The sequence below is a fragment of the Hemibagrus wyckioides genome, linkage group LG14 (genome assembly GCF_019097595.1).
Source record: "Hemibagrus wyckioides isolate EC202008001 linkage group LG14, SWU_Hwy_1.0, whole genome shotgun sequence".
Classification (NCBI taxonomy): Eukaryota; Metazoa; Chordata; class Actinopteri; order Siluriformes; family Bagridae; genus Hemibagrus; species Hemibagrus wyckioides.
Genome location: NC_080723.1, coordinates 18,512,511 through 18,540,271, shown reverse-complemented (window position 1 = coordinate 18,540,271; position 27,761 = coordinate 18,512,511). Strand labels below are relative to the sequence as shown.

Here is a 27,761-nt window from a genome sequence, read left to right as displayed (position 1 = left end):
AATCATTTACTTAGCAAATATAGAAATTACTGTATATACTTGGAACCTTGATAGACTATTTGTGAGTATTTAAATCATTTAAGCATGACTGGATACCTCAACCACAGCACTACTGAATTCTCAGTTCTGATTAGTCAAACGGTATTGACTTCCAGACAGTATCGTGGGCTGAAAGTCAAATCAGGGTTCAAGCCCCAGCACCACCAAGCTGCCACTGTTGGGCCCTTGCACAAGGCCCTGAACCCCCTCTGCTCCGGGGCACTGCTTATGCGAAGAAAGGTACACTGTCCAGGCATAACATTATGACCACCTGCCTAATATTGTTTGGTCCCCCTTTTGCTGCCAAAACAGCCCTGACCCGTCCTGCACTGTGTATTCTGACACCTTTCTATCAGAACCAGCATTAACTTCTTCAGCAATTTGAGTAACAGTAGCTCCTCTCTAGGATCGGACCACACGGGCCAGCCTTAACTCCCCAACTGCATCAATGAGATTTTTTTTTGGCAGATTACAGGGGTATAAGAGAAACAGATCACAGCAAGGTGTGCTGTTACATGTGCTGACATAACCGTTGGGAAAGAACTGGTACAGGAATAGATTTTAACACCCATTCATATAGGTATCATTGTGCTTGACAAAGGAAATGGCTACAGAAGTTGTAAAGGTACTGATGATTATTTTGATACTGATTGTACCCAACTCCATCTGGCTAGACACGTTTCCGTCTTTGGTGTACAATGTTGTCTAAATGACTTAACAGTGAGGTAGAACACAAACATGCTGAGGGTCTTGGTTTATCACTTCTGGGGTTTAACACACTGTACACTCTACTAACTTCAGGTAATTTGGTAAAGATGAATCAGTAGATAGAAGACTGGTGATTTGTATGTTTGGATAGATAGATAGATAGATAGATAGAGAGAGAGAGAGAGAGAGAGAGAGAGAGAGTGAGGGTGAGGGTGAGAGAAAAAGGCAGACAGGCAGACATACAGAGAGAGACAGAGAAAGAGAGAGAGAGAGAGAGAGAGAGAGAGAGAGAGACAGACAGACAGACAGACAGACAGACAGACAGACAGACAGACAGACAGACAGACAGACAGATAGATAGATAGATAGATAGATAGATAGATAGATAGATAGATAGATAGATAGATAGATAGATAGATAGATAGATAGATAGATAGATAGATAGATAGATAGATAGATAGATAGATAGGGTGAGGAAGAAAGACAGAGAGGGTGAGAGAGAAAAAGGCAGACAGGCAAACAGACAGAGATGATGAGAGAGAGAGAGAGAGAGAGAGAGAGAGAGAAAGAGATGAGAAAAGCATGCCAAGGTAAACAGTGTGTCACTGCTGATCTATTCAGAGACTCAAGGAATAAGAAGCTAATTGTTCATTCACGGGACTTACTACTGCCCCCCCCCAATAATTCCTTTATTTTTCATTATACTTACTGTCCACTTTATTAGGAACAGATGTACAATCATGTGGCAAGTTCATACAGATGCTGGTCAAGAGGTTCAGTTCAAATTCACATCAAACATTTGACTGGAAACATACTGTGTGGACGTTTCCCACTCATCAACCGTCCACTTTCTGTCAGTCTGTGCCCACTGTAGCCTCAGATTCCTGTGCTTTATACGCTTCTTTGCTCAACACCGTTGTAAAGAGTGGCTATTTGAGATACTGGAGCCTTAGTGATGGCTCATGTGTTTACTGAAGTTCACTGGAGTCTCAGGGTTAGGGGATGAAGGTGAAGTGCACTTTGATGGGTTTTTAGCATGTGCTTATAAATCATGGGCATCATCAATCACTTGTGAAAAGCCTATGATGAACATGCAAATTTTTTTTTCCATGTGTAGAATTACAAGAATTGATAAGGGTTGCTTTGTAGGGCCATTTGGAAAGTATATTAACATAATTTGCTAAAAAAAAAAAAAATCATTGATAATTCTGTTATAAAAAATGAACAGATGGTTGAAGCAACAAAAACCTCCCTACAGTGCAAGCACTTATATTTAGGAGCTGCTGATAAAGTATATGAGAACAGATTCAATTCCATGCTTATTTGTATAGCACTTTAACAAGAGACATTGTCACAAGGATTTAGAAAAATCTTCTTAATAAGCTAGCCAGAGGTGAGGGTGAAACGGAAAATATCTCTGAGACGACACGAGGACGAAACCTTGGGACTCAAAAGAGAACCAATTCTTTGCTAAGAGACAGTAGATGCAGCGTAATCATTCCAGTATTCTAGAGACAGACAGCCAGGAGTGTGTTTACTGGATGCTCAGGATGAGTATATTGTGAATAAGTGTTCTGGGATGAGCACAGGACAGTGTTTGTGATTACAGCAGCAGTTCAGAATCCAGGGGAGATTATCCACCCAAGCGACAGTGAGACTCGGGTATAAACTGCATCAACACATGGTGTTATCCGAGCACGAAACCTTTATTAAAGAACTTTTCTTTCCGCAATAGAAATGTCAGCTGTTTATGTTCGAATTTAATATTACTGAATTCACTCTTTCACGCTTGGAAAGCTCACTGTTGCTTCAAGGATCCAAATGTCCATTAGTTGTTCGATTGTTTTAAATTGGTTTTGATTGAAGTAAATGATCCTCATCACTTCAGTTTGGTGTAAAACCCTGCAAAGGACGTGTCCCCTTTTCCTAAGTCCCCTTCAGGATGGACAGCAGTGTAAAAAGAAGCCCGAATAAACAACGTGTAACACATGCCTGACATCTTGTGGTGGACAGTAGAATAATTCATTCATTCAGTCAGTGTCCAGTTACATGCTTCTCTCCTGCATGTCAAGGTGCCATGGTTTTATAACAGAATTCTAGCAAACCATCTCATTAACTGGGAATTCAATTCAACAGACAGATTCCTCAATACAGACAGATTGTTTAAGTATGTACAGCATCTTTATTCAGTCTACATTATCATTCCATATTCACAGCTCACAGTCTCATTATGCAATCATTTTTCGGCACCGCACGACCTGATTACAGCAAAATACACACTTTACTCAGAACAGGCTTCTATGCCGCTAGTTTTGGTGATAAGGCTTTCATCTTTAATCACACACTCTTCCAGTCACTGTGCTGCAGCTTACTGTAAGCACGGCCTTAACTATTTATGAGGACGTTATGCTGAAGCTTCATAAACTGAAGCACATGTTAAGAACATTGCTATCATTTGTCATCAAAGTAAGATACTGTAGGCTTGAATGTGAATTTAATGTCATTTTTTTAATTGTAAATAAGGTTTTATCTTTTTTTACTGATATCTTGGATGCACAGAATTTATACACATGAACAGTAAAACAATTAAAATACATGAATAAATAAATAAATAAATAAATAAATAAATAAATAAATAAATAAATAAAATTAAATAAATAATGTTTGGGGAAAAATCTATGAAAAATTTTCTGAAAATCTGGACATGTTTTTTAAATCATTTATGTTTAACATGTTTGAATAACCACTTTTACTTTTTAGTTTTTGTATGTTTTAGTAAATTTTAGTTTATTTTACGTATTAGCTCATTTTAGTTTAGTTCATTTCAATATAGTTCATTTTAACCCTTTCATGTACAAATTTAAAGCTGTTTTAAGATACAAGAACTACACCATTATCCTGATTTTTTTACTTCAGCCAATTCAGAATGGCTAATGGTGACACACACACACCATGTCTTTGGCATTTATAGCTAAACTTTGTACACTAAAAGGTTTCGGTTTAAAAACCAGTAATACCAATTAAATACCATTTTTTGAAAATGTCAATTGAATTAAATTTGCTAGTTTGATTAATAGCTTCGTCCAGAACATCAAGAGCATGATAAAGTTCATTAACATCTAATAGATTCATAACGTGTACTGAAATTTAATTCAAAAGCAAACTAAAATATTTAATCCAATAAAATAAAACAGCTTGAATCAGAGCAGTTTTTGGATGTATGGAAGACCCATGGATCCATTTATTTACTATGTATCTGTATATGGATCCATATATTTCTGCATTGCTATATTATTTTATATATTAATCATGTGACACATTTCTCCTTTATATAGCCATGTCATATATATATATATATATATATATATATATATATATATATATATATACAGGGGTTGGACAATGAAACTGAAACACTGGCCAATTTAGTGTTGGAGGTTTCATGGCTAAATTTGACCAGCCTGGTGGCCAATCTTCATTGATTGCACAGTCCACCAGTAAGACCAGAGTGTGAAAGTTTAATTAGCAGAGTACTAGCACAGTTTTGCTTAAAATATTGCAATGCACACAACATTATGGGCGACACATCAGAGTTCAAAAGAGGACAAATTGTTGGTGCACGTCTCGCTGGCGCATCTGTGACTAAGACAGCAAGTCTTTGTGATGTATCAAGAGCCACGGTATCCAGGGTAATGTCAGCATACCACCAAGAAGGACGAACCACATCCAACAGGAGTAACTGTGGATGCAAGAGGAAGCTGTCTGAAAGGGATGTCCGGGTGCTAACCCGGATTGTATCCAAAAAACCTAAAACCACAGCTGCCCAACTCACTGCAGAATTAAATGTGCACCTCAACTCTCCTGTTTCCACCAAAACTGTCCGTCGGGAGCTCCACAGGGTCAGTGTACATGGCCGGGCTGCTATAGCCAAACCTTTGGTCACTCATGCCAATGCCAAACGTCGGTTTCAATGGTGCCAGCAGCGAAAATCTTGGGCTGTGGACAATGTGAAACATGTATTGTTCTCTGATGAGTCCACCTTCACCGTCTTTCCCACATCCGGGAGAGTTACGGTGTGGAGAAGCCCCAAAGAAGTGTACCACCCAGACTGTTGCATGCCCAGAGTGAAGCATGGGGGTGGATCAGTGATGGTTTGGGCTGCAATATCATGGCATTCCCTAGGCCCAATACTTGTGCTAGATGGGCGCGTCACTGCCAAGGACTACCGAACCATTCTGGAGGACCATGTGCACCCAATGGTTCAAACATTGTATCCTGAAGGCAGTGCCGTGTATCAGGATGATAATGCACCAATACACACAGCAAGACTGGTGACAGAGTGGTTTGATGAACATGAAAGTGAAGTTGAACATCTCCCATGGCCTGCACAGTCACCAGATCTAAATATTATTGAGCCACTTTGGGGTGTTTTGGAGGAGCGAGTCAGGACACGTTTTCCTCCACCAGCATCACGTAGTGACCTGGCCACTATTCTGCAAGAAGAATGGCTCAAAATCCCTCTGGCCACTGTGCAGGACTTGTATCTGTCATTCCCAAGACGAATTGATGCTGTATTGGCCGCAAAAGGAGGCCCTACACCATACTAATGAAACAGGAGTTTGTTTCATTGTCCAACCCCTGTATATATATATATATATATATGTACAGTACATCATGTCCCACACTGTCGTGTAGTGTATTATATTGTGTAGTATATTCTGGGTCTACTTGCTCAGCATGTATTTATTGTCTTGTATCTTGCTGTCTATTTGCACTGCAACTTTTCTAATTTGCGCTCCATGTTGTCCGGTGATTATGGTGTACTGCACTGTTGTTATTTTTCTAGAATATATTGCACCCGGGAATTGGAGAACTATTTCATTCAACTGTATGAGGCTAGAATGACAATAAAAGCTCTCGAGTCTACTCTTTTCTTTTGTCTATAAGCTAAAAATGAAACATGACTGAAGCGACAAGACGACATTCTTGAAAATAAAAATTTATAAATGAAAGAAAGTGATGTGAAATTTATTGTTAAATCCTTTTCAGAAGTAAAGAATGAAGTGGAAGATATTATGCAGAGTTACAACAGATTTACCAATTTTATTGGCTTGCTTTATTGGCATGAACTGTAGTTAACTGTTGCCAAAGCGTTGAGTGGGATAAGAGAACAAAAAGGAACAAGAAAACAATGGTGATAATGGACTGTTTTTATTTATTTATTTATTTATTTTTAAAGAAATACTAATATTGAAATCAATTAATAATCATATAGCTAGACACAAATTGTACAAATTCATAAACGTATATATTTGCTATATACACACACTTTTTACATGTGTATTATTGGGGACCTGGTGGCCTAGTGCAAACACAGTTGCCTTGGCTGTATAGGTTTGGGGGTTCAATTCCACCCTCCATGCATGTTCTCCCAATTGGCTGATTCCACCCCCAGTTCAAAGACATGTGTTGCAGGCTGATTGGCATCTCTAAATTGATTGCACTGTGATGGGTTGGTGCCCCATGTCCTCTGTGTTAGACACCAGGTTCTCTGTGACCCTGTGTAGGATAAGCAAAATGGATGGAAATGTACATTATTGTGTTGTAACCATTTTAATATTCACATGGAACAAGCTTCTATTTGTCTATTTGATTCTTTTCTTTTAGACTGTGACAGTTTTCTGTCTACAAATTTTGTTGAGAATTTGGTTGGGAAACTCTGCTACTGCATTTTGTTACCTTGTACCCATGTGCAATGACAAAGTTGAATCTACTCTAATCTAATCTACACCGATCAGGCTTAACATCCTGAACAGGTCAAGTGAATAACACTGATGATCTCCTCATCATGGCCCCTGTTAGTGGGTGGGATATATTAGGCAACAAGTGAACATTTTGTCCTCAAAGTTGATGTGTTAGAAGTAGGAAAAATGGGCAAGCGTAAGGATTTGAGAGAGTTTGACAAAATTGTGATGGCTAGACCACTGGATCAGAGCATCTCCAAAACTGCAGCTCTTGTGGGGTGTTCCCGGTCTGCAGTGGTCAGTATCTATCAAAAGTGGTCCAAGGAAGGAACAGTGGTGAACCGGCGGCTAAGGCTCATTGATGCACGTGGCGTGCTAAGGCTGGCCCGTGTGATCTGATCCAACAGAGGAGATACTGTTAATGCTGGTTCTGATAGAAAGGTGTCAGAATACACAGTGCATAACGGGTCAGGGCTGTTTTGGCAGCAAAAGGAGGACCAACACAATATTAGGCAGGTGGTCATAATGTTATGCCTGGTCAGTGTACTTTTCCAACGTGAATGTCTGAAGAATGGGCAAAGATCAGCAATATGGTAGTCAGAACAATTAAGTCAGGGAAAACATGCATGTGAATATTACAGATGATCCAAATTTGCTCAGACATTTGGAGGCAGTTATAAGTCATGTCATGAGTGGACATTATGCATCATACCAATTTTTAAAACAGTCATATTTAGAAATGTGCTGTAAATTTACTGGCATTTTACTTAAATATGAATAATTTTACCAAACCTCTGTACATGGAATAATGAAGGAGCAGCTGTAAAGTTTCTTTTAGCCTATAATACACTTCCTTCTTGTATTTTTAACTTTATCATGAGGGTATGCAAACTTTTGCGTTCAGTTGCCATGTGCACCAACATCTATAGGGATGTTATTTGACTGAAAGGTTTGTTTCCTGCTCCTGAGTTTCCCTATACTAACCCAGCCTATATTTTTTGTGTTTCAAATAAATTGACTTAGAACAGCTTTCATGCCAATATATTCAGTGTTTGGGGAATTAAAGATCTGGAGAAACAATTTCAGTTCTTATATGCATTACATAGTTTAACTGACTGATCACTACTGACTGGTTTCATACTAAACTTATAAACAGGGATAAAAACGAAATGTATCATACTTGAATCTGCATTTTAGTGCAATGTAACGTCTTTGGGTTTCCATTGATGGGAAGTTCAGGAATAAAACGCTTTAATGACTTTAATAAATAACTCATGGCATATCATTTATATGATAGGATGGGTTAATGGGTAGAGCTGATGAACACAGCTCCAGAGTTCCCTGTACAACCCAGAGTTTTAAGTGACTCTGTTCACTTTCACATGTTCTCTTGATGTCTGTGTGGGTTTACTTCCCAAAAACACAACTGTAGGTGGACTGGAGATCCAGTGCCTGGTGTATTCTGCTTCGATCAGCCATTACATTAAAACCACCTGCCTAATATTGTTTAGGTCCTCCTTGTACTGCAAAACAACTCAAATCCTTAAAGGCTTCGACTCCACAAGACCTCTGAAGGTGTGCTTTGATATCTGGCAGAAAAGCCTTTAAATCATTTATGTTGTGAAATGTGGCATCAATGGATCAGATTTGTTTGTCCAGCACATCCCACAGATGCTAGATCAGATTGAGATCTGGGGAATGTTGCAGCCAGACTCTTCATCCTATACCTTAAACCATTCCTAAACAATTTTTGCAGAGTGTCAGGGCGCATTATCCTGGAGTACTGTCGCCATAAAGGAGTGCACGTGTCAAAGTAACATCCATATGAACACCAGAACTAAAGATTTCCCAGCAGAACACTTACCAGGGCATCACACTGCCTCAATTGGCTTGCCGTCTTCCCGTAGTGCCTACTGGTGTCATATCTTCCCCAGGTAAGCGACCCACAACATCGCACATGATGTAAAAGAAACGTTATTCATCAGACCAGGACACCAACTTCAATAAATTACTGTTGACTTGCTGCCTAATATATACCACCCTTTGGCATGTGCCATTGTAAGAAGATAGTCAGTGTTAATCACCTCAGGGCTTTTAATGTTATGGCTGATAGATAGATAGATAGATAGATAGATAGATAGATAGATAGATAGATAGATAGACAGACAGACAGACAGACAGACAGACAGACAGATAGATAGATAGATAGATAGATAGATAGATAGATAGATAGATAGATAGATAGATAGATAGATAGATAGATATTATATGTTAAAGGGATTTGAGTCAGTTGTGATAAATTAGACTAAACATTGCTGTATGTGCAATTAATGAATACAAGTTGATTATTTTGTTCTCAATGTCGAGAAGGCAACAAAAAAACATACCTCAAGTCAAAGGTAATCAGAAAATCCAGGATCAGATTCCAATGTTACTCAAGTTATCTGACTAAGCAATAAATCCGCGTTTGGTGAAACAGGCCCCTTCTCATTTGTGGGCAAAATCTGAGCTTTGACTTCAAGCCACGCCCACTTTCCCTGCAGCCGTTTGGTGGACATCAGGGGTAGAAAAGCGCAAAAAACAACTCGTTTACTAAACCTTAGTCTTGCTACAACTCTGCTGGAAAATGGAGCAAAATATGTTGCAGGTAATTATTGATAAGTTCGTTTGCGCCATTGGATGGAACAGAGGTTTTGGAGTGTTTTATTTATTTCTGAAATTTCCGTGTTAATGTTGTGAAAACATTACAGGAAACTTTGTAGTCGAAGATTTGTTTTCATTTACAGCACGGATTCACAATCTGTCGAAGATTATTTCATTTTTTTATTATTTCAATTTTCCCCTAAAACTTTTTTAAAAAAAAAATTACACGCGTAAAACATGCGCAATTGAGGGTGTAATGATTTAATGCGCAGCGGTAACGTGTGGAGGAATTTTCACTTGAGCTGAATGGTGAAAGGATTCTGGTTTATTTATTCCTGCAGATGTTGAATCCACAGAAAGTGGAGTCTCTGGAGAAGTGGATTGAGGAAACCAACATCACTTTAACGCAGATTAACGGCCAGCGCAGATATGGCGGTCCTCCTCCGGGTATGTGTGTGAGACGATAAAACTAGTGCGCACTGGGGTTGTTTCTTTCCAGTTAAACCCTTCATTCAGCTCCTTTTCACCAGTACACTGGCTGAAACGAAAATTTCTTTTCTTCTACCTTTCCTTTACAACCTGGTTAAGGCTTAAAAAGCATCAAGCTTGTCGTGTTTAAAACTTTCATTAACTAGAAAATTCCATCATCGTGGTCAGGGACTGAAGTACTGTGCGTTAACCATGTCTCTATCAGTTCCTTCAAAGCTGCAAGTAATAGCTGTTAGAAAAAAAACAAGCACTCCTATTGGCTGATCACATAACCAGCTAATTAAAAAAAAAAAATCTTCAAATTAGTGTTTCCCTCTTCCTGCAGTTCTCCTTCATTGCCCAAGAGCTTTTAGTCCTTGATTAACACACCTGATTCAATCCATTAACTCCTTAACAAACCTTATTAGTACTTCTAAGCACATTAGAAACCCTCATCATGAGGGTGAAATCTGTGTGTTAGTGAGAATATAATCATGAACCGTGTGGCTTGAGAAGTGAGGCAGAAAAACAGCAAGCTGGACATTTTATATTGGGATGTGTTTGATGATATAAGGAACCCCATAAAACACCTTCATTAAATTGTCTTGATTGTTGATGTCTGACTTTAAGATAATTTTATCAATATAATTTAAATTTCCTAATTTGCTTAATACACTTTTAACCTACTTCTAAACCCCTGTCACATTCAGCCCTCAAACTGTTCTAAACCTTCACATTATGTTCACGCTGCAAGGCAGAAGTCCAGTGTTATCCGAGTCGTTTTCATGGAACAGCAAAAGAAAAGGAAATTATTGTGCTGGTTTCATTCACTGGTCACGAAATCTGCTACAGATCCAAAGAGAAGACTAGAGTAACTGTTTCCACCTCCACTGGTGAATAGAAAAGCATCTTGGCATGTATATCCTACAGGTGGATGAGCTACAACAGCAGAAGGCCACACTGGGTTCCACTTCGTTCAACCAAGAACAGGAATCTGAGGCACAGAGTGACCGAAGATTGGGAAAAATATTGTCTTGGAATGTTTCCAACACCTTATGGAATCTGTGCCATGAAGCATTGAGGATGTTCTGAGAGCAAAGAGAGCTCTTACTCAGAATTAATAATGGTTAATATGCCTTTAAACAAATATTTCCACATTTTTAAGCATCTGGGACCTCGTCTCTGCTCACAGTTTGTTCTTGCAGTTTTGAAATAGATTAAGTGTCATCGAGTCATGGGCTGTTACCGTAGAAACAAACTCCCGACTAGTTGTATGTTGTGTTGGGAGCGAGGTATCGTCACGTCCTTTAAAGTCGGTCTTTGATTAATGACCGGAGATTTCCTGCCGAAGCTCTACTCTGAGATAAGGCTTGAAGCAACCTTATGTGTTTACTTTAAAGCTTTGGATATTTATCATGCTAAATAACCGAGTGCTTGTTGTGAAAATAATGAATAATCCTGTCACATTACGCTTTTTCTCAATTGCTTGCACACGTTTCTGGAAAATGCCTCAGCGTCTCGAGCGCACTAACACATTTTCTTAATCTGTAATCTGTTTTTCACACTGCACAGATGACTTGTGAATGCAGCTTTGTGTGTGTGTGTGTGTGTGCACACTGGTGTCATGGTTACATATATCAGCTAGAAAATACTGCATAGAAATGCACTGGTGTGTTTATTTAATTAGTTTTTACTGCTACAGTGTTTGCAAGTGGGGAAAAATAAATGTTAAACTGGCCGGGAAAATGACCGCTTTGGTTATTCAGAATTGTTTATCTGAGTGCAACAAAGGTGTGTGAGCAGCCATGAAAAACTGAAATGGCAGTGGCATTGTGTGTCTGGATGTGATGATGGATACAGCAAGTAGTGTAGATGCCTCACAGTTGTCTCTGATTGGGTTTTGTGTGTCCTTGTGGGTTCTCTTTCTGGTTCCCTCCTCCCAAAAACACACCATAGGTGGATGATACTCTAAATACTCTCTTGGTGTGAATGAGTGTGTGTATTCCTGTCTCTGCTAATTGCTTGTATAGCTCCTTTAGCTAACTTAGCCATTTCCTTGTGTTAACTTTATTCATGAATTCCATCTATTTCTCTTCTCTCTTAATCTTTTTGCCTTTCACATATACCAGGATGGAGAGGTCCAGCACCAGGTCCTGGCTGTGAGGTCTTCATAAGTCAGATCCCGCGGGACGTGTACGAGGACCAGCTGATCCCGCTGTTCCAGAGCGTAGCGCCGCTCTACGAGTTTCGCCTCATGATGAACTTCAGCGGGCAGAACCGGGGCTTCGCCTACGCCAAATACGGAGATACGGCTAGCGCAGCCACCGCCATCCGGGCTCTAAACATGTACCCGCTCCTGAGTGGCGTCAGGCTCACCGTCAAGAGGAGCACGGAGAAGAGGCAGCTGTTTCTCAGCGATCTGCCACCTACCGTGGGCCGCAGCGAGCTGCTGACAGTGCTGCGGCAAATCACCGACGGAGTAGAGGGCGTCACCATGAAGACCACCGGGCCGAAGGAGAAAGATGTCACTGCACTCGTGCACTACTCATCCCACTACGCCGCCTCCATGGCCAAGAAAGTGTTAGTGCAAGGTATGCTGGGTTGCGGGGGCTAAAACAGGGGAGCATACTAACGCTCCAGGCGATGCCTCATTTGTGCCTCATTTGCTTTTCATTTCTTAAATTGCACCTCTGTGCTTTCTTTCCTCGCATATTATTTCCTCCGTGTGAGGAAGTGAGGAAAGGAATCAAGGGCAAGCAATCAGGGACAAATACATTTACCAGATGAAACATCCTTGTTCACTGAAGTGTCACTTTAAAGTAAATTCACTTATTGATGACAACTCCCAGCTATAATGATGATGTTTCCCCAGATTTATTTGTACACACACACACACATGCAATTCTCTGTAGATAAAACATTATTTCATACTTAAATATTAATATTTTTGCCTAATATTCTACTTTTTAACTGTCTTTTCTTACATGGCTCATAAACCAATGTATATTTTTCTTATACTTTCACCCAGGGATTGGTTCCCATCGTTTATTTAATTGATATGATTCATCTTGTGCTTGTTATTTATTGTTAGTCTGCTGTGAGTCTCACTCTTTCAGATGATGCAATATGCGACGATTGAATAGTTCAGTGCTGCTCTGATATGATTTGTTTCAGCACTGATATTATTCAGTTCAGTAATGATGTGGTTCAGTTCAGCACTGGTGTGATTCAGTTCAGCACTGGTGTGATTCAGTTCAGCACTGGTGTGATTCAGTTCAGTAATGATGTGATTCAGTTCAGTAATGATATGATTCAGTTCAGCACTGGTGTGATTCAGTTCAATAATGATGTGATTCAGTTCAGTAAATGTATGATTCAGTTCAGTAATGATGTGATTCAGTTCAGTAAATGTATGATTCAGTTTAGCAGCAGTGTGATTCAGTTCAGTAATATGAGTTAGTTCAGGAACAATATGCTTCAATTCAGCACCGATGTGATTTCATTTGGTAATGATATGATTCAGTTCAGTAACCATATGATTCAGCTCATTGACAATGTGATTTAGTTTATCATTGATGGGATTCGGTTAAGCAACAATGTCATTCAGTTTAACAGAGATGCGATTCAGTTCAGTAATGATAAGATTCAACTCGGTGACAGTTCAGCGACGATATGTTGTAGTTCAGTAACCATGTGATCCGCTTCAGCAATGACGTGATTCTATTCGCTAATGATACGATTCAGATGGGTAATAGTATGATTCAGTTCTGCATTGATGTGATTCAGTTCTGCACTGATATGATTCATGCCTGTTTTTTCCAGTTTGAATCAACTCTTCTCTACACCCCTGTTTATTATTGTATTATTTCAAAAATATTTATTTTAAAGGCTTCACAGGAAGCACCTATGTATCATTGATTTCCTCTTATCTCCTTGTTTCCTTTCTTGATTCCTCCAAGTGAATCTTAATAATGTTGTGTCCTGAAAGATAGGGACTTTTACTGATTTTTCATTTACAGGCTGAAGGGTAAGAGTAAAGGGGGGGGGGTAGTCAGTATTGATTAGAGATATATCTTAATAAAGATGTATTCTAAGAATTTGAGTCCTTGGGGGAAATGGGAGTCTTCTAGTGTAATGCGCAGGAATAGTTTTGTTTTAACTTTTAAATAAAAATAGAAATGTAAAAAGTCAGGTAACGAGTTGACTTGGAGGTTATTTAAGTTAAAACGCCAACATTATTGCATGAACACTTGTCATTAAAGTGTAAAGGACATGTGAAACTGCAGTAAACAAACAAGTAAGTGAAGTTTTGAAGTGACGCCCCAGCGAGCAGGAGCGTTTGTCCTTGATTTCTCCTGTCCTTGTTTCCTTTCATTCATTTCTCATGTCCTCAGAGTGAGGAGCTTAGAAATAAATAAACCAGATAAATGTCTGGAATAAATAAACCAGACACGCATGCAGTGGTGACATGGGTTCAGAATAATCTGAGTGACCAATACAGACAGTTTGCACCATACACATATAGTTAAATGGAGAAAAATAAAAAATACTAGTTTTCAGTTATCAGTTTGCTTATGAGCTTCTGTTGATGTTAAATGCAGCCGAATATTTTTTTACGTGACACTCCATGTCCAGGTATCTTAGGGTCTGCATCAGACATTCAGAAAAACTAAGTAGACCCATCAAAAACTAAGGAAGAGAAAAAATAATAACTGCCGTATGAAAGAATTTGTTCTAAGACAAAAATCAGTGTGTAGTTTCTCGCTAATGAAATAAAAAGAAATCCCTGTTGTTTTCTTCATTTGGTCCACATAGGGGTGGGCAAGATGACAAAAATAAGATATTATGATGTATAAAGGGAACAAAAAACCTGTTTATTTAATGTCTGGAAAAGGCATTCTTTTAAAATATATATATTTTTTGTTGTTGTTGACAAGTATTGAATGAGAAGCGGGGAAAAATTCTAAAAGAGGTAACATATTTTTACAGTTTTACCATCAGATCAGCTGCTTCCAAAATTTCTTTCCTAAATATTAAATAAATAAAATCTTACAATTCCTGCGAAAGGTGTGTCATGTCAGTGATGTATCATATTGCCATGCAGTACTGCCACTAATGGGTAAGCTCAAATATTTACATGGAGAGGGCCTGGTTTTCTGTTTAGTGAGATTTAACGTTGTTTAAATGAACAATCCCCACGTTCATCAGCTGTACAGATCGGAATTTAGCTTTTTGTATCTACACGCCAAAAGAAACAAGGCTGAGGGTCATGTTTGAAGCACATGCTATTAGTAGGAATTTCCGATTATTTAATTTAAGTCCGTCCTGGATTTCTTTTGGGATTTTTTTTTTTTTTGCAGCCAAAATGCTTTTGTTTGTTTGTTTATTTATTTATTTAACAAAATTTGACCTCCAGCTTAAGTTTTTTGTTCTGTCTTTTTATTTATATTTTGTAATAAAAAAAAAAAATAATAATTTTTTTACGTTTAATTTAAAAAAAATTGTGGTAAACTTTTTGGATTTTTTTTTTCTCCTAGCAATCATGATACATGTATAATTACTGTCTCTGTACTCATGTTTGACGCACACAAATCGAAGGAAGCTGAATGCTTGTTGTGATGTCATGCATCGTCTCTCAGCCCAAATCTACAGAAAATCTGTCTTCATTCCTGCTATAGAAAAATTACAAAATCCTGGCGGGATCAATTAATTAAGCATGCTTTGAGGCTGTTAGCTTTCTGCATGCTCTGTACGCTGCTGCCTCTGGTGCTGCCACCTAATGTGTAAGAAAAGCTAGAGCTCATGCTGAATATCAAACACAAATATAACGCCACGCGTTACGGGCGGCGAATCCGTCTCTGCAGTATTATTGCATCACGATATTTCGAGACGGCGATATCGCGTGTCTCGTGTCCAACGCCGAGCTGATACGGAATCAAGAAACGGACTGTGTGTTTCTCAGCTCTGTAATTTTCCCAGCAGGCCAAAGGCTCTGAATGAAATCTATGTAACAGTCTGTAAACGTGATGTGTATAAATCCGATACTGAAATTCACACAGCACGCTTTTTACATATGCTGTAATTAGGCTAGTGGAATCAGACAAGCCGTTTGAGACCGCCTGCGGTTTGATTACCAACGTGATTCAGACTGCAGGAAGTGAACTAAACTTGCTCCTTATTCCAGGATGCAGACGACAGTTGTTGATTTTTTTTTTAATTATTTTTGGTTTGTTTTTGTTTTTTTGCTTGGCTTTATTTGGTTATTTTAGTTTTGTTTTTCTTGGCTATTTTTAGTTTTCTTTAGGCTTTAGCTTGTTTTTTGTTTGTTGCTTGGCTTTATTTGGCAAGTTACTTTGTTGGTTTTTGTTTTTGTTGACTTTATTTGGTTTTTTTTTTTTTTTTTGGGGGGCAAAGAAGTGATGTATCTAGTTTACATAATGCCAGTGCTTTGAACTAATAATCGGTATTTTTCTTTATTTCTTTGCTGCCTAGCTCTTCATTTTCACTTCATTCAGTCGCATCTGCACATGACGTCTTATTTGCTTTTCAGTCGTTTCATTTCTAAACGGTGAATGAAAGGCTTTTACAAGGACATTTTAAGCCCCTCCCACTTCCTCCACAAAACCAGTCTGATGGTGAGCTTGTGTATACACACACACACACACACACAGTTATATAACACTTCAGCATCAAAGTTTCATTAAGAAGAAAACAAATTCCTTCATTCTGGAAGCTCAAGTTTTCAGCCCCGTTTGAGCCGGCGTCTGATTCGGGCGTAGAACTCGAATATCCGTCTCTACAGCGGATGGTGTGTGAGCGGCGTGCGAAACACAGGAGGTTTTCACGGCTGCATCAGGCTGACGGTTCGGCTCGTCACGTTGCGCCGCGGAGAGCAGGGTGCCTGCGGCGCACGTCTCTCAAACGCCACGCTGAGCAGATCCTCCACTGACGAGCTTAATGCTAATTTATGCTAATCTGATGCAAATCAAGAAAGCTGCTGTTCCACATCATGACACAGCAGAGGTGGGAAAATAATTAAGGCCTAGCAAAGAGCAATCAAAATCCGAACATAAATCACTGAATAGTATAACAGGATGACAGGAATTATTCAGATTCATATTGACTTTAATTGGTTTTGCCTGCGATACTTTGATGTGCGGCCTTAGCCTAGTTTGTAACAGTTACAGCAAAGATTAGACAGAGACGAAACTTTTGTGGGAGGAGCCTCTCGCAGCGACGTGAAGACGCAGCCGGAATACTTTAAAGACGCACAGATGTAAAACATCTGCAGCTAATGAAGCATGGGCCGTCAGTCGGCATCACCTACAGGTTTACTATATAGGACCAGATGGAACAAAAACAAATAATTTGTGTATTTTTTTTAATAAATATATCTCACCCAATGAGGTTTACGGGATCAGAGGTTTAAAAATTTAAACCTTTATAAATATTACTTCATGTATATACATTAGTAGTGGAAGTAAATTCTTTCCAGTTATTAGCTCGTATCGACTCGGCCTGTTTTGTTCCCCCAACAGGAGCAATAGTAAACTGTTAACATTATTCCTGATCAAACCGGTATAATACCAAACTCGGGTCCAGCGCTGTAGATGGAGCCGCAGTCGGCTTTAACTCGGTGAAATGAAAGCTAAAAGATGAACTTTGGTGTCGTCACAAGCTCAAATGGACCGAAAACTCATGTTTGTCGATCGAGTGATTCCGGAGTAAAATCAGAAACCATGCTTGATTCTGCTGTATGTAAGGAGCCATGGGTCTTTATCATAGGGTTGATACAATAATGATTCGACTCTTGCACAAATAAACACTGAAGTTCACAAATTTTGAGAAAAAAAAAATTTTTTAGGCTGAAACAATCACAGAAAACTGTAGAATCCTGGAGGAACGATTCTGAGCATGCTCCAGAATCGCAGCATTGGAACTACTGACTTTTTTGTGAAATTCTTTGCACATTTTTTTTGTCGTTCTTGTAAGGAGTATCTAGAGTCAGAGTTTTTAACACTGACTCAGGGACGTTTCTTAGCCACATGCCCAACTTTTTTAGGATAAAGTAGAAGTCAAGGCTGGTGAGAGGAAGGATGTTTGTAGCTGCTATAATGTAAGTGATGACGCCTGATTAAATTATCTTGTTGAAAATAATCTCTTTCTGGGCAGGTGACTAGCTTCAGTGTAAATTCAGAAAAGTATATTGCTTGTCCCCTGTTCTTTATTTTGGTTATCTGTAGTTCAGGACAATTGCACAATAAATTGTATAAGAATTTTTATTTTTTTTTCCCCTATATAAAATCTGCTCGGTGAAATCTGGAGGCATTTCTCCGCTGAGGCTTGACCCACTTTTAAAGTAACAGGAGTGAATTCTCTCCTTCACTACTGCAGCTAAAAATAGCACCAGGTTCCCTAGTCGTCATTTTTTTTTCTTTCTTTCTTTCTCCTCTCCTCAGCCTTCAGGAAGCTGTACGGCATGTCCATCTCCATCCGATGGATGCCCGGAGGCGGTAAATCCAGACGCGAGGGACATGGCGAAGAGAGAGTTCACGTACCTTCCCATCTGAATTCTTTAACGCCGCCGCGCTTCCAGCTCAGCCGTGACCCCGAGCATCCTCCACCTCTTCCTACTCCACCCTCCACCTTTCACCCGCAGTCTTTCTCACGGGCAGTAGGAGGTCCGACCCCGCAGACGATGAGCGTGATGTTACCCGGGAAGCCTAGGAGCGGTGTGGAGGAGCCTCAGCACGACTCGGTAATCCAGCTGCGCTGGCTGTGCGAGCTGCACGGGTTCGGTGTGCCGATCTACAACGTGCGCTACGACCACACCGGCCCTGGCGGCTTCTTGTATTTTGCCTACAGGGTGGTGGTGCCAGGGCTGGCCGTGCCGTTCTGTGGCGTCGTCCACATCCTGCCCAGCACCTGCACCAACAACATGGAGGCCGAGGTTCACCAAGCCGCCGCCAAGCAGCTCCTCAGTGCCCTTTGGCAGGCCAGAAGTCTGTGAGCTTTGACCTCGGGGTACGTAAGTTTTGGTTGAGAATGTGAGTTCCTAAAGTAGAACGTGTTACTGGATCAGCTTTCCTATGTTTCAACCGGTGTCACAGTCACAGACGGAGCTCGTCGATGTATTAGCAGAGCAGTTAGCATCTCCTTGTTTCTTTAGCTGCTTGCTAGCTAATTACAGGAGATCTACATGACCGGAATATGGATTGGCAAAAAAATATGAAGTAAGAATAACCAAATATAAATAAGCAACTAACAATGAAATAAATAAAATCTCCCTGCATCACAAAGCGAAGCTATTTTTCCTGTTGACTGCCAGAGGTCATCCGTCTCGCACTGATGACATCGTAGTACAACAATTGGTTATTACAGAAACAACGAAATTCCGATCAAGTCACATGTTCAACTTTAAAAAGAAAGAAAGAAAGAAAATAACACATTCTCCTCCAGTTTCATGTTCAGAATTAAGACGAGAAAATACGGCGAGTTGAGTTTCCACGGTTTAGTTTTTCCCTCGATTACTCGATGTTTTATGTTTTACCTTTTGATATGATGTTTTATAATGTTTTAATTGTTTTATTATCATTTATTTATTTGTGTGTTTGTTTCACATCTCTTTTTTTTTGCTTGATATTTGGAAAATTGCGTGATTTGGTTTTCTGAGTTTGGGGTGATTTTCGTGTGGTTATGGTGTTGTGTTGCACTTATTAAAAAAAAAATGTTGTGTGTGTATATGAGTCTGCTTGGTTTTAATATGCTTTCAGGGAAGCTTTCGGAATATTCTGTTGAATAACGAAAAGATTCGGAGTGATTTTTAGAAAATCGTATGGTTTTTAAAGATTTTTATTGATATTAGATGTTTAGCTTCTTTACATAAACAGAGCGATGCAGCGGCGCTTTAGTCCATCTAGCTCGCGCCTCGTAATCTGTACACACTGTTCACACAGACCAGCTTCGTAAATCTTCATTGCCGATACCGCTGTTAACACCATCAACCATTTCTATTGTTTATACTATGAGATTTTAGTAAATTTAAGAGTTTGTCCATAAATTCTGGAACTTTCCCCACCTCAGCTGAGTTATTCACTATCGCCACGTCTGCTCTCATGTTTCTTGATCAGTCAGGTCGGAATTTGCAAACGAAAAAGTTTGCTTTCCTAAAAGCTAATAATGGTCTAAATATAGACGACCCCCTCCCTCCCAAAAAAAAAAATCACCCTGAGTAATATTTATTCAAATGTATTCAGGTTGAGGTCTCCTCTCAAGAATCGTTCGTCGGTGAAAATGGCAATGGCAGAGTAAAAAATAAAAAATCCCACAGAGTGTGAAATTGATCTATTTGTCAGGGAGGATGATGATGCTTCAGTTCAGAGAAAACAATCAAAAAAAATGAAAGGTGCAAAGTGAACGCTGCATCCTGAAGTCTTAAGGATCTTCATTTTTTTTCAGGAGCAGAAATCCAATATGAGGCCAAAGTTAATGGGCTACTGGTTGAAACGAAAGCAAACCAGAATAAGGCTAATGTTAGCTAACAGCTTGAAATATCGCTTAGAAAAGGCGTGTCTGATTTTATACGGAAAGTTCTGGAGTGTGTGTGGTGCAGTTTTACATTCTAACCAAGCAGAACCCTCACCTGAGTTGAAACCCGAGATCGACTGATGCTTGAATTGGATACAAACTTCAACAAATCATGCATGGAAAAAGATTTTGACCTTCCTGAAGGGTTGCGGTGGGTCTGAAGCAGTAGGTCTGAGGCAGGAATGGAGCTTGGACGAGGCAGTTTCAGTGTATTCATCAGAGGGGCATGTTTTTGAGAGGTTTGCAGAAACGGATAGGTGCAGCTGTAGCATTATGTATTTAAAAAATAATTCAACAATAATTTCGGTGCCCAATTAAGCCTCATATTCATGTTCATGGCTGACAGAAAAGGAACCTCAATATTAGGCATGCTTTTTGCTTCTTCACCAGTTTTATAGAGCACCTTTCTGTATAGACACTAGCGTCTGTTGTCTGAAAATCCCAGATGAGCTAAAATACTCACGTCAGCCCATCTGGTAGCAACATCCACGCCACAGTGAGTCACTTAAAATCATGATGTTTGATATGAACATTAACTAAAGCTCTAGCTCTGCTTGATTTTATACATTGCACTGCATGAACAGGCAGGTGTTCCTAATAAAGTGTCCAGCAAGCAACAGTGCCATCTCGGTAAACACTAAAGATGATGATTAAGACCAAACTAAAAAAAAAAAAAGCCACCAGTAGGATAAGAGCACATTTATTTAGCATATTTGTCTGGATCAGGTATCGATATTTATTACAGGCAGGAAACAGACTGAGAACAGAAATGCTAGAGTAATGCATTGTGGGTACATGTGAAAAGTTGTGATGGGACTCTCGGACCCTGCGTATATCGGTGCATGATAAATAATGATAAAGGAAGTGCGTCTCTGCTGAGTGGTCACGGTTTACTCTCAACAAGCGATGTCCGCTTCTTGATTTCGTGCACCAGTTCCGCCCGGGATACGTCCACCTGCGAAGGACAAACGTGGTTTACTATTTGATACGCCATTTCAACCGTTTAAAACTAGTCAAACTTTGGTTATGTTTAATATTCTGGAGCATCACATGACCAGAAGTGAGAATCTTGGCAGAATATCTGTAAAGTGAATGTAAAGCATGGTGGTGGGGGCATCATGTTCAGTGAAGCCTCTACATGTGTATTACTAATGGAATCTCAATCTAGGCTCACGGCGTAGTAAGGGAATGCGTCTGAGACGAGAGCTCGGGTACAGTAATCCCCTGTTTAACGCAGGGGTTACGTCCCAAACCCACCTGCGATAAATGAAAATTGGCAATACACGGACGCCACCCCCAAAATTTTTTTTTATTGTTTAAGCCGTTTAAACTGTTTAAATTGTTTAAGCCGTAAATGACCCTCCCACACACTTTAAAACACACACACAAAAAACATTTTTGTATGTATGTTCCTTGTAGGAATCCTTAGAAGGTGCAGAGCATTTGGGCGACATAAGGCTTGGAGAAAAACTGTAAAAATACAGCGTACACAGAACACAAAACACTCGGGACAGTGACACACGATAAACTTGGATGCCGGATCCCTTTCCCCAACTTAAAACATTACCAGCAGCCAATCACAACCGTGATTAAATGAATGGGGCATTCCGATTGGCCGGAGTCGTTCCTCTAGCCGTGCTGTATTTAGATTTTCAGCACCCCCGCACCGCTTTCCTAAATGACGCTACGTTGTACAGTATTTTAATATATTATTAACATTTTAATTCATGTTTATATTTTGTAATAAGTATTTTTATTAATAAATTACCTTATTTCAACATAAAAACAATTCACTATAAGGTTTGCAGATACTGGGAAAATCCGCAAAAAGAATTTGTTACGTTCCAAATAAAAATCCGCGATATAGAGGGGGATTACTGTAGTCCGTCCTCGAAGGATGAAACATCTAGGGGGCGTTTTCTTTCACTGTAATCACAATGACTGGCTATGAATCCACAGTCTGGGTTATAAAGACATCAGCCACATGTGTTTTTTTTTTTTTCTTACGATCGCTTGCTAATTTGATTTTTGGTTCTACCGAAGTGATAACGAAAACTTTCCGAGTTCTTACTAAAAGCGAACAAAAACAAATGCAAAACTTTTCTAATTTATCTTCCTTGAAAGAAAGGCAGTATTTCCACCTGGTCCTGATTGTAATTATCTTTATGCCTTGCGCTAGTAAACTCCAACATCTGATTACTTAACGGTTCAGCTCTTAAACTGATGGAAAATCAATAGTCTTTTATTTGATTCTGACGTTCACTGAAGCAGCACCGGCTCCATGTGAGTGGAAGGAATGTCGGAGTTTTTTTTCTCTTTTAATTAAGTTATTTTTTTAAACAGTCTTTAACGTTTGGATAGCTTTAGGCCCAGGGCTCGTACTTCTTCTCGACTGGCCACGTTGCGCAGTTTGACGACTCCGTCTTTGAGCTCCTGTTCCCCCAAAATGGCTACCAGAGGGATGCCAGATTCCTCACAGTGCTGTAGCTGAGTCAACAGCTTGGGGTTCTTCTTATATAGCACCTCAGCCTGGGGATCAGCAAGAGAGGAAACGAATGAAACAAGCAACGATCAGAAAGAGAGAATACGGATGTTGGCGTATTCACACGCGCATTCTAACCTTAATTCCTGCGTTCCACAGCTCAGCTGTCAGTTTCAGTCTTTCTTCCAGAAGGTTCTTCTGTGCTGAAGCAACCAGAACCTGCGTTTCTGTGGTACGGACTTTCTCTGAAGACAACTAGAAAGAGATGTATTTGTTTATTCATTTATAATCAGTAAGTGTGTTCTGCAACACAGTGAATCTGAAGCCAAGCCCGGGAACACTGGACACGAAACAGGAAGTCACCCTGGTGGGGGTCGAGGGTCGTTGTTACGGCTCACCTCGGCTTTCTGCTCCATTATAGAGAAGATCCTCTCGATGCCGATGCTGACGCCAACACAGGGGACTTTACGGCTCTTGGGGTCGAACATGCCCACCAGTCCGTCGTATCGCCCTCCGCCTGCCACGCTGCCCACGCTCACCCCCGCCTCGTCCCCAGGTACGACTCCGTCCTGCTCCGCGACTGCCGGCGTCTGGGGCTGGAGCGTCTGACACAGCACAGCCTCGTAGATCACACCGGTGTAGTAGTCCAAGCCACGTGCTAGACTCAGATCAAACACTACCTACTCACACAAAGAGATAAGAAATAAAGTTACTGCCATAGGTTAAAAACTGTCGTGTAAAAATGATTAAACAAAACGGACTAGCTCTTGAACTTCTCTGATCAATATTAGTGAGATTAATTCTGATTAATCTGGGCTGACATGAATCCTCTGAGATTTAGAGTAGATATTGTTTCTCAGAGGATGCACATTATAAAGCAGAAGCAGATTTCAGCTGTGTTATCCTTATAAATATTTTCAGAGGAGCTGTGTGTGTGTGTGTGTGTGTAATTTGCCAGGAATCGTCTAATTAAGTTAAATAAGCAGTAAGTGACGTGTAAAAGATTATTCACACAGCACTATTCACACAAAAGCCTCAAACATATTAAACATCAGGGCGGTAATTAAGCACGCCTTTTATTTATTTCTTTTCAGTATTAGAGCTCCATCTGGAATACGATACTTGATGCTTGTACACCCCTGACATTAAGAGGTTTTTTTTTCTCTCTCTCTCGACGCTAATAAGCCAAAAAACACAAGATGCTACTCATGAGAAAGCACAAGCTCCTCTCTCCTGTGGAAGAAAACGTCCTGAGACTGGAGACAAAAACGGACCATCATCTGCCTCTTTTTACCGTGCTTCATCATCGAGAACTCTACACAAGTATGGAATTTGAGATTCAGTGAGTGTCTGAAGCAGAGTATGATATGATCCAGGTTCCTCTCGGACCTCTGACCTCACCTTATCTGTGACCTGGAAGAGCTGCAGGTAACCGAACAGCTGTTTCATGTCGGTGAGGCCGGCACACGCCTGCTTGTTCTGAGAAAGCTTCGGGTCCTTCAGCAGCCTCTCTGCCAGATCCAGTCCACCTGCAGGACGCAAAGGGTCAAAGGTCACAACCGTGCTCGAGTCAATTAGAGGTTGAGGCTGCCTTAACTCAGACAGTACAGTCTCGGTGTGGTGCTTTGTGTATGTTTACACTATACTGCAGTCTGGTGATTGTCTTTAAAACTGCTGAAAAATAAATCATGGACACGTTTTCCACATTAAGTAGTGTGAAAGAAGGAGCAGAGAGAGATGGACAAAGGCATAGAAAGACATTGAGAGGTGTAGAAAGAGAGAGAGAGAGAATGAATGAATGAAAGGCAGCAACTGAGAAACAGTAAAAAGACAGACATGCAGCAGCTGAAAGAGTGAAGGGAAAAGACAGACAGAGAGAGACAAAGAGAGAGACAGAGACTGAAAGAGTAAGAGGAAAAGAGAGAGAGAGGTAGCAACTGAAAAACTGAGGATGAAGGAAGAGAGAGAGAGAGAGAGAGAGAGAGAGAAAAAATGAAAGGCAGCAACTGAAAAACTGAGGGTGAAAAGACAGAGAGAGAGAGAGAAAAAGAAAGACAGAGAAAGAGACAGGCAGCACCTGAAAGAGTGAAGGAAAAAAGACAGACAGAAACAAAGACAGGCAGCAACTAAGAGAGAGAGCAAGAATGAATGAATGAATGAATGAATGAAAGGCAGCAACTGAGAAACAGAGTGAAAAGACAAAGAAAGAAAGACAGAGAAAGAGACATGCAGCAGCTGAAAGAGTGAAGGGAAAAGAGACAGAGAGAGACAAAGAGAGAGAGGTAGCAAGTGAAAAACTGAGGGTGAAGAGGGGGGGGGAGAAAAAATGAAAGGCAGCAACTGAAAAACTGAGGGTGAAAAGAGAGAGAGAGAGAAAGAAAGACAGAGAAAGAGACAGGCAGCACCTGAAAGAGTGAAGGAAAAAAGACAGACAGAAACAAAGACAGGCAGCAACTAACAGAGAGAGAGACAGAGAGAGAGACAGACTCACCCTGCATGCTGACGTACTCCCCAATCTGATCCGCCACATCCTCAGACAGGCCTTTTTCATTCACCATCTCATTTTTCACATCCTCCCATGGCAACTACACACACACACACACACACACACACACACACACACACACACACACACACACACACACACAGACACTGTGAATTTACATATTACATGTTTAAAAAATATTATGCAAATATATCAAATGTGTTTGAACCAAAACACGATTCTGAAGCTCTGCTCCTGAAGAGCTGAAACACTGCACACACGTCTTCCCTCCATCACACACTCGCTAATTAGTGAACGAGGAGTGTGTGTGTGTGTGTGTGTGTCAGGTGTGTGAGTGTTGGGAAAGATGCCAAGCTGTACGCCACTGCAGATCCGGGCCCGAGTGAGTCAATAAAGTCTCTTCAGTCTTATCCAGCAAGGGTGTGAGTGCAGGCTCTCGCTCCAGCCAAGCAGACACACCACACACACCTGATCTCACTGGTTTAATCGGTCCACCTCGTGCTGCGTCCCAATTCGCCTACTAACACTATACACCCTTTCAGTGAAGAAAACATACACACTTTTAAGTGTGTAAGTACTGGGACATGTTAATGTGCATTTCCTGCTTTCCTTGTTCATATTCCTTGCGTAATTTATTTAATTTGACATTTGCTTGATTTATTTTTCCACATTTTCCAGGTTGATTTCAGCAAAGCAAAACATCACAAAACTCCTCCCTCCATCTCAAGTTATGGGCAATTCAACATACTATGATTCGGGACACACTAATTCTAATCTTTGATTCTATTCAAGATGAATACAGTAATCCCCCTCTATATCACGGTCCCGGTATTTTTATTTGGAACATGAATTGTTTTTGCGGATTTTCCCGGTATATCGCGGTATCTGCAAACCTTATAGTGTATTGTTTTTATGTTGAAATAAGCCAATTTATTAATAAAAATATAAGTATTAATTACAAAATATAAACATGAATTAAAATGAAGTAAAATGTAAATCATTTATAAAATACTATTTAGGAAAGCACGGTGCGGGGATGCTGAAAATCATAAATACAGTATGGCTGGAGGAACGAGTCCGGCCAATCGGAATGCACAATTAATTTAATCACGGTTGTGATTGGCGGCTGGCGATGCGTGCAGTTGGGGAAAGGGAAGCAGAATTCTCCAGCATCCCAGTTTTTCGTGTGTCACTGTCCCGAGTGTTTGGTTTTGTTCTGTGTATGCTGCTATAAACGGGGGATTACTGTAGCAGGTGAATTTGGACACAGCACCGGTCTCCAATCGACTATTAAATGTGCCTCCTATTGGGCTGTAATGAGAGCTGCAGCCACACAGCACTTGGAGGATAAGGCTGAAGGCTGCTGATTTAGATCACGGTCCTGTAAAAGTGCTGAAGAAATAAATCTGGCAAACACATGGGCAAGTGGTAGCTCAGTGGTTAAGGTGTTGTGATGATCACTGCTGAGCCTCTGGGCAAAGCCCCTTAACCCTCAACTGCTCAGTTATATAAATAAGATAAAGTCAAGTCTCTGGATAACGGTGTCTGCCAAATGCCATAAATATAAGATATATTACATAATTACCTGAAAAATTTTTTTCAGGATTTTTATCATAATTTTTTTTCCAGGTTGGTTTCTCTGACTATTTTACTCTCAGAAGAGCAATAAAAATTAATTTCTCTTATTGATAAAAATGCAGGTCTACTACAGAAACCTGACCTGAAAGTGGTTACAGAGAGAGTTCATTAAACAGATTTAAACAGAGAGAGAGAGAGAGAGAGAGAGAGGCACAGCAGCTAAAAGAGTGAAGGGAAAAGACAGGCAGAGAGAGAGAGAGAGAGAAAGAGAGAGAGAGAGTTTTGAGTTTAAATCCCAGGTCCATCAAGCTGCCACTGCTGGGCCCCTGAGCAAGGCCCTTAACCCTCACTTGCTGTGTTGTATAAAATGAGCTCAAATGCGAGTCTCTCTGGATAAGGGCATCTGCCAAATGCCAGAAATGTAAATGTTTCCAGATAATATTGCCCACACCTTGAGGGATGGAGGGAGGAGGAGTTTTGTGATGTTTTGTTTTGACCTGCAAACACAGCAGAAATATAGGGATGTGGGAGCTTAGTGGTTAAGGTGCTGGACGACTGATCGGAAGGCTGAGAATTCAAATCCCAGGTCCATCAAGCTGCCACTGCTCTGCCCCTGAGCAAGGCCCTTAACCCTAAACTGCTCAGTTGTATAAAATGAGATCAAATGCGAGTCTCTCAGGATAAGGGTGTCTGCCAAATGCCAGAAATGTAAATGTAATCTCTGGACTGTGTAAAACAGTTAATGTGGAGGAACACAAAGCTCTTCATTATAGATGCAATATTATTGAGTGAATTAATGGACTGGGTGCCTCCTGATGAGTTAGTGATTACCACGAACAGCATCGTGATTTTGACAAGGCTTACACCATAAATTTATTTTCTGACTTATAAAGTTTTAGACTAATCTTGCCCTAGTGAAGTAAACAGTGTTATGTGTGCCCGTGAACCGCTGAGATGAAGTGCAGGCCTAAACATGAAGCTGAGCTTCAGCCCTCACCTTGTCCAG

At 40.3% G+C, this 27,761-nt stretch overlaps 2 protein-coding genes across 3 annotated transcripts in view; one reads left to right on the top strand and one right to left on the bottom strand.

Moving 5' to 3' along the window:
• The first annotated feature begins 9,018 nt into the window (after window positions 1–9,018).
• dnd1 (DND microRNA-mediated repression inhibitor 1) lies at window positions 9,019–19,276 on the top strand. Its single transcript, XM_058408762.1, has 4 exons — window positions 9,019–9,138; window positions 9,476–9,581; window positions 11,732–12,193; window positions 18,062–19,276. Exons 1-4 carry the CDS (start codon window positions 9,118–9,120, stop codon window positions 18,610–18,612), a joined length of 1,140 nt encoding a protein of 379 aa, XP_058264745.1. The 5' UTR covers window positions 9,019–9,117; the 3' UTR covers window positions 18,613–19,276.
• A 1,595-nt stretch (window positions 19,277–20,871) lies between these two features.
• The window catches only part of hars (histidyl-tRNA synthetase), a 16,984-nt gene continuing 10,094 nt past the window's right edge, over window positions 20,872–27,761 (bottom strand). Inside the window, exons 8-14 of one of the 2 annotated variants that reach the window (XM_058408761.1) lie at window positions 27,753–27,761; window positions 25,163–25,256; window positions 24,073–24,200; window positions 23,070–23,351; window positions 22,810–22,926; window positions 22,572–22,718; window positions 20,872–21,144 (exon numbers count right to left, since the gene is read on the bottom strand). The exon at window positions 27,753–27,761 is cut by the window's right edge and continues 90 nt beyond it. In XM_058408761.1, coding sequence (XP_058264744.1) covers window positions 21,073–21,144; window positions 22,572–22,718; window positions 22,810–22,926; window positions 23,070–23,351; window positions 24,073–24,200; window positions 25,163–25,256; window positions 27,753–27,761 — 849 coding nt within the window. In that variant the 3' untranslated portion in view covers window positions 20,872–21,072. The remainder of the gene's footprint in view (window positions 21,145–22,571; window positions 22,719–22,809; window positions 22,927–23,069; window positions 23,352–24,072; window positions 24,201–25,162; window positions 25,257–27,752) is intronic. The other variant, XM_058408760.1, reaches the window with a different exon arrangement.

Bases quoted from the DNA above. Each gene is read 5' to 3' on its own strand.
- dnd1 (XM_058408762.1), top strand. From the start codon at position 9,118: ATGGAGCAAAATATGTTGCAG. The intron at 9,139-9,475 runs GTAATTATTGAT...TTATTCCTGCAG, and splicing joins TGGAGCAAAATATGTTGCAG to ATGTTGAATCCACAGAAAGT. The intron at 12,194-18,061 runs GTATGCTGGGTT...TCCTCTCCTCAG, and splicing joins CAAGAAAGTGTTAGTGCAAG to CCTTCAGGAAGCTGTACGGC.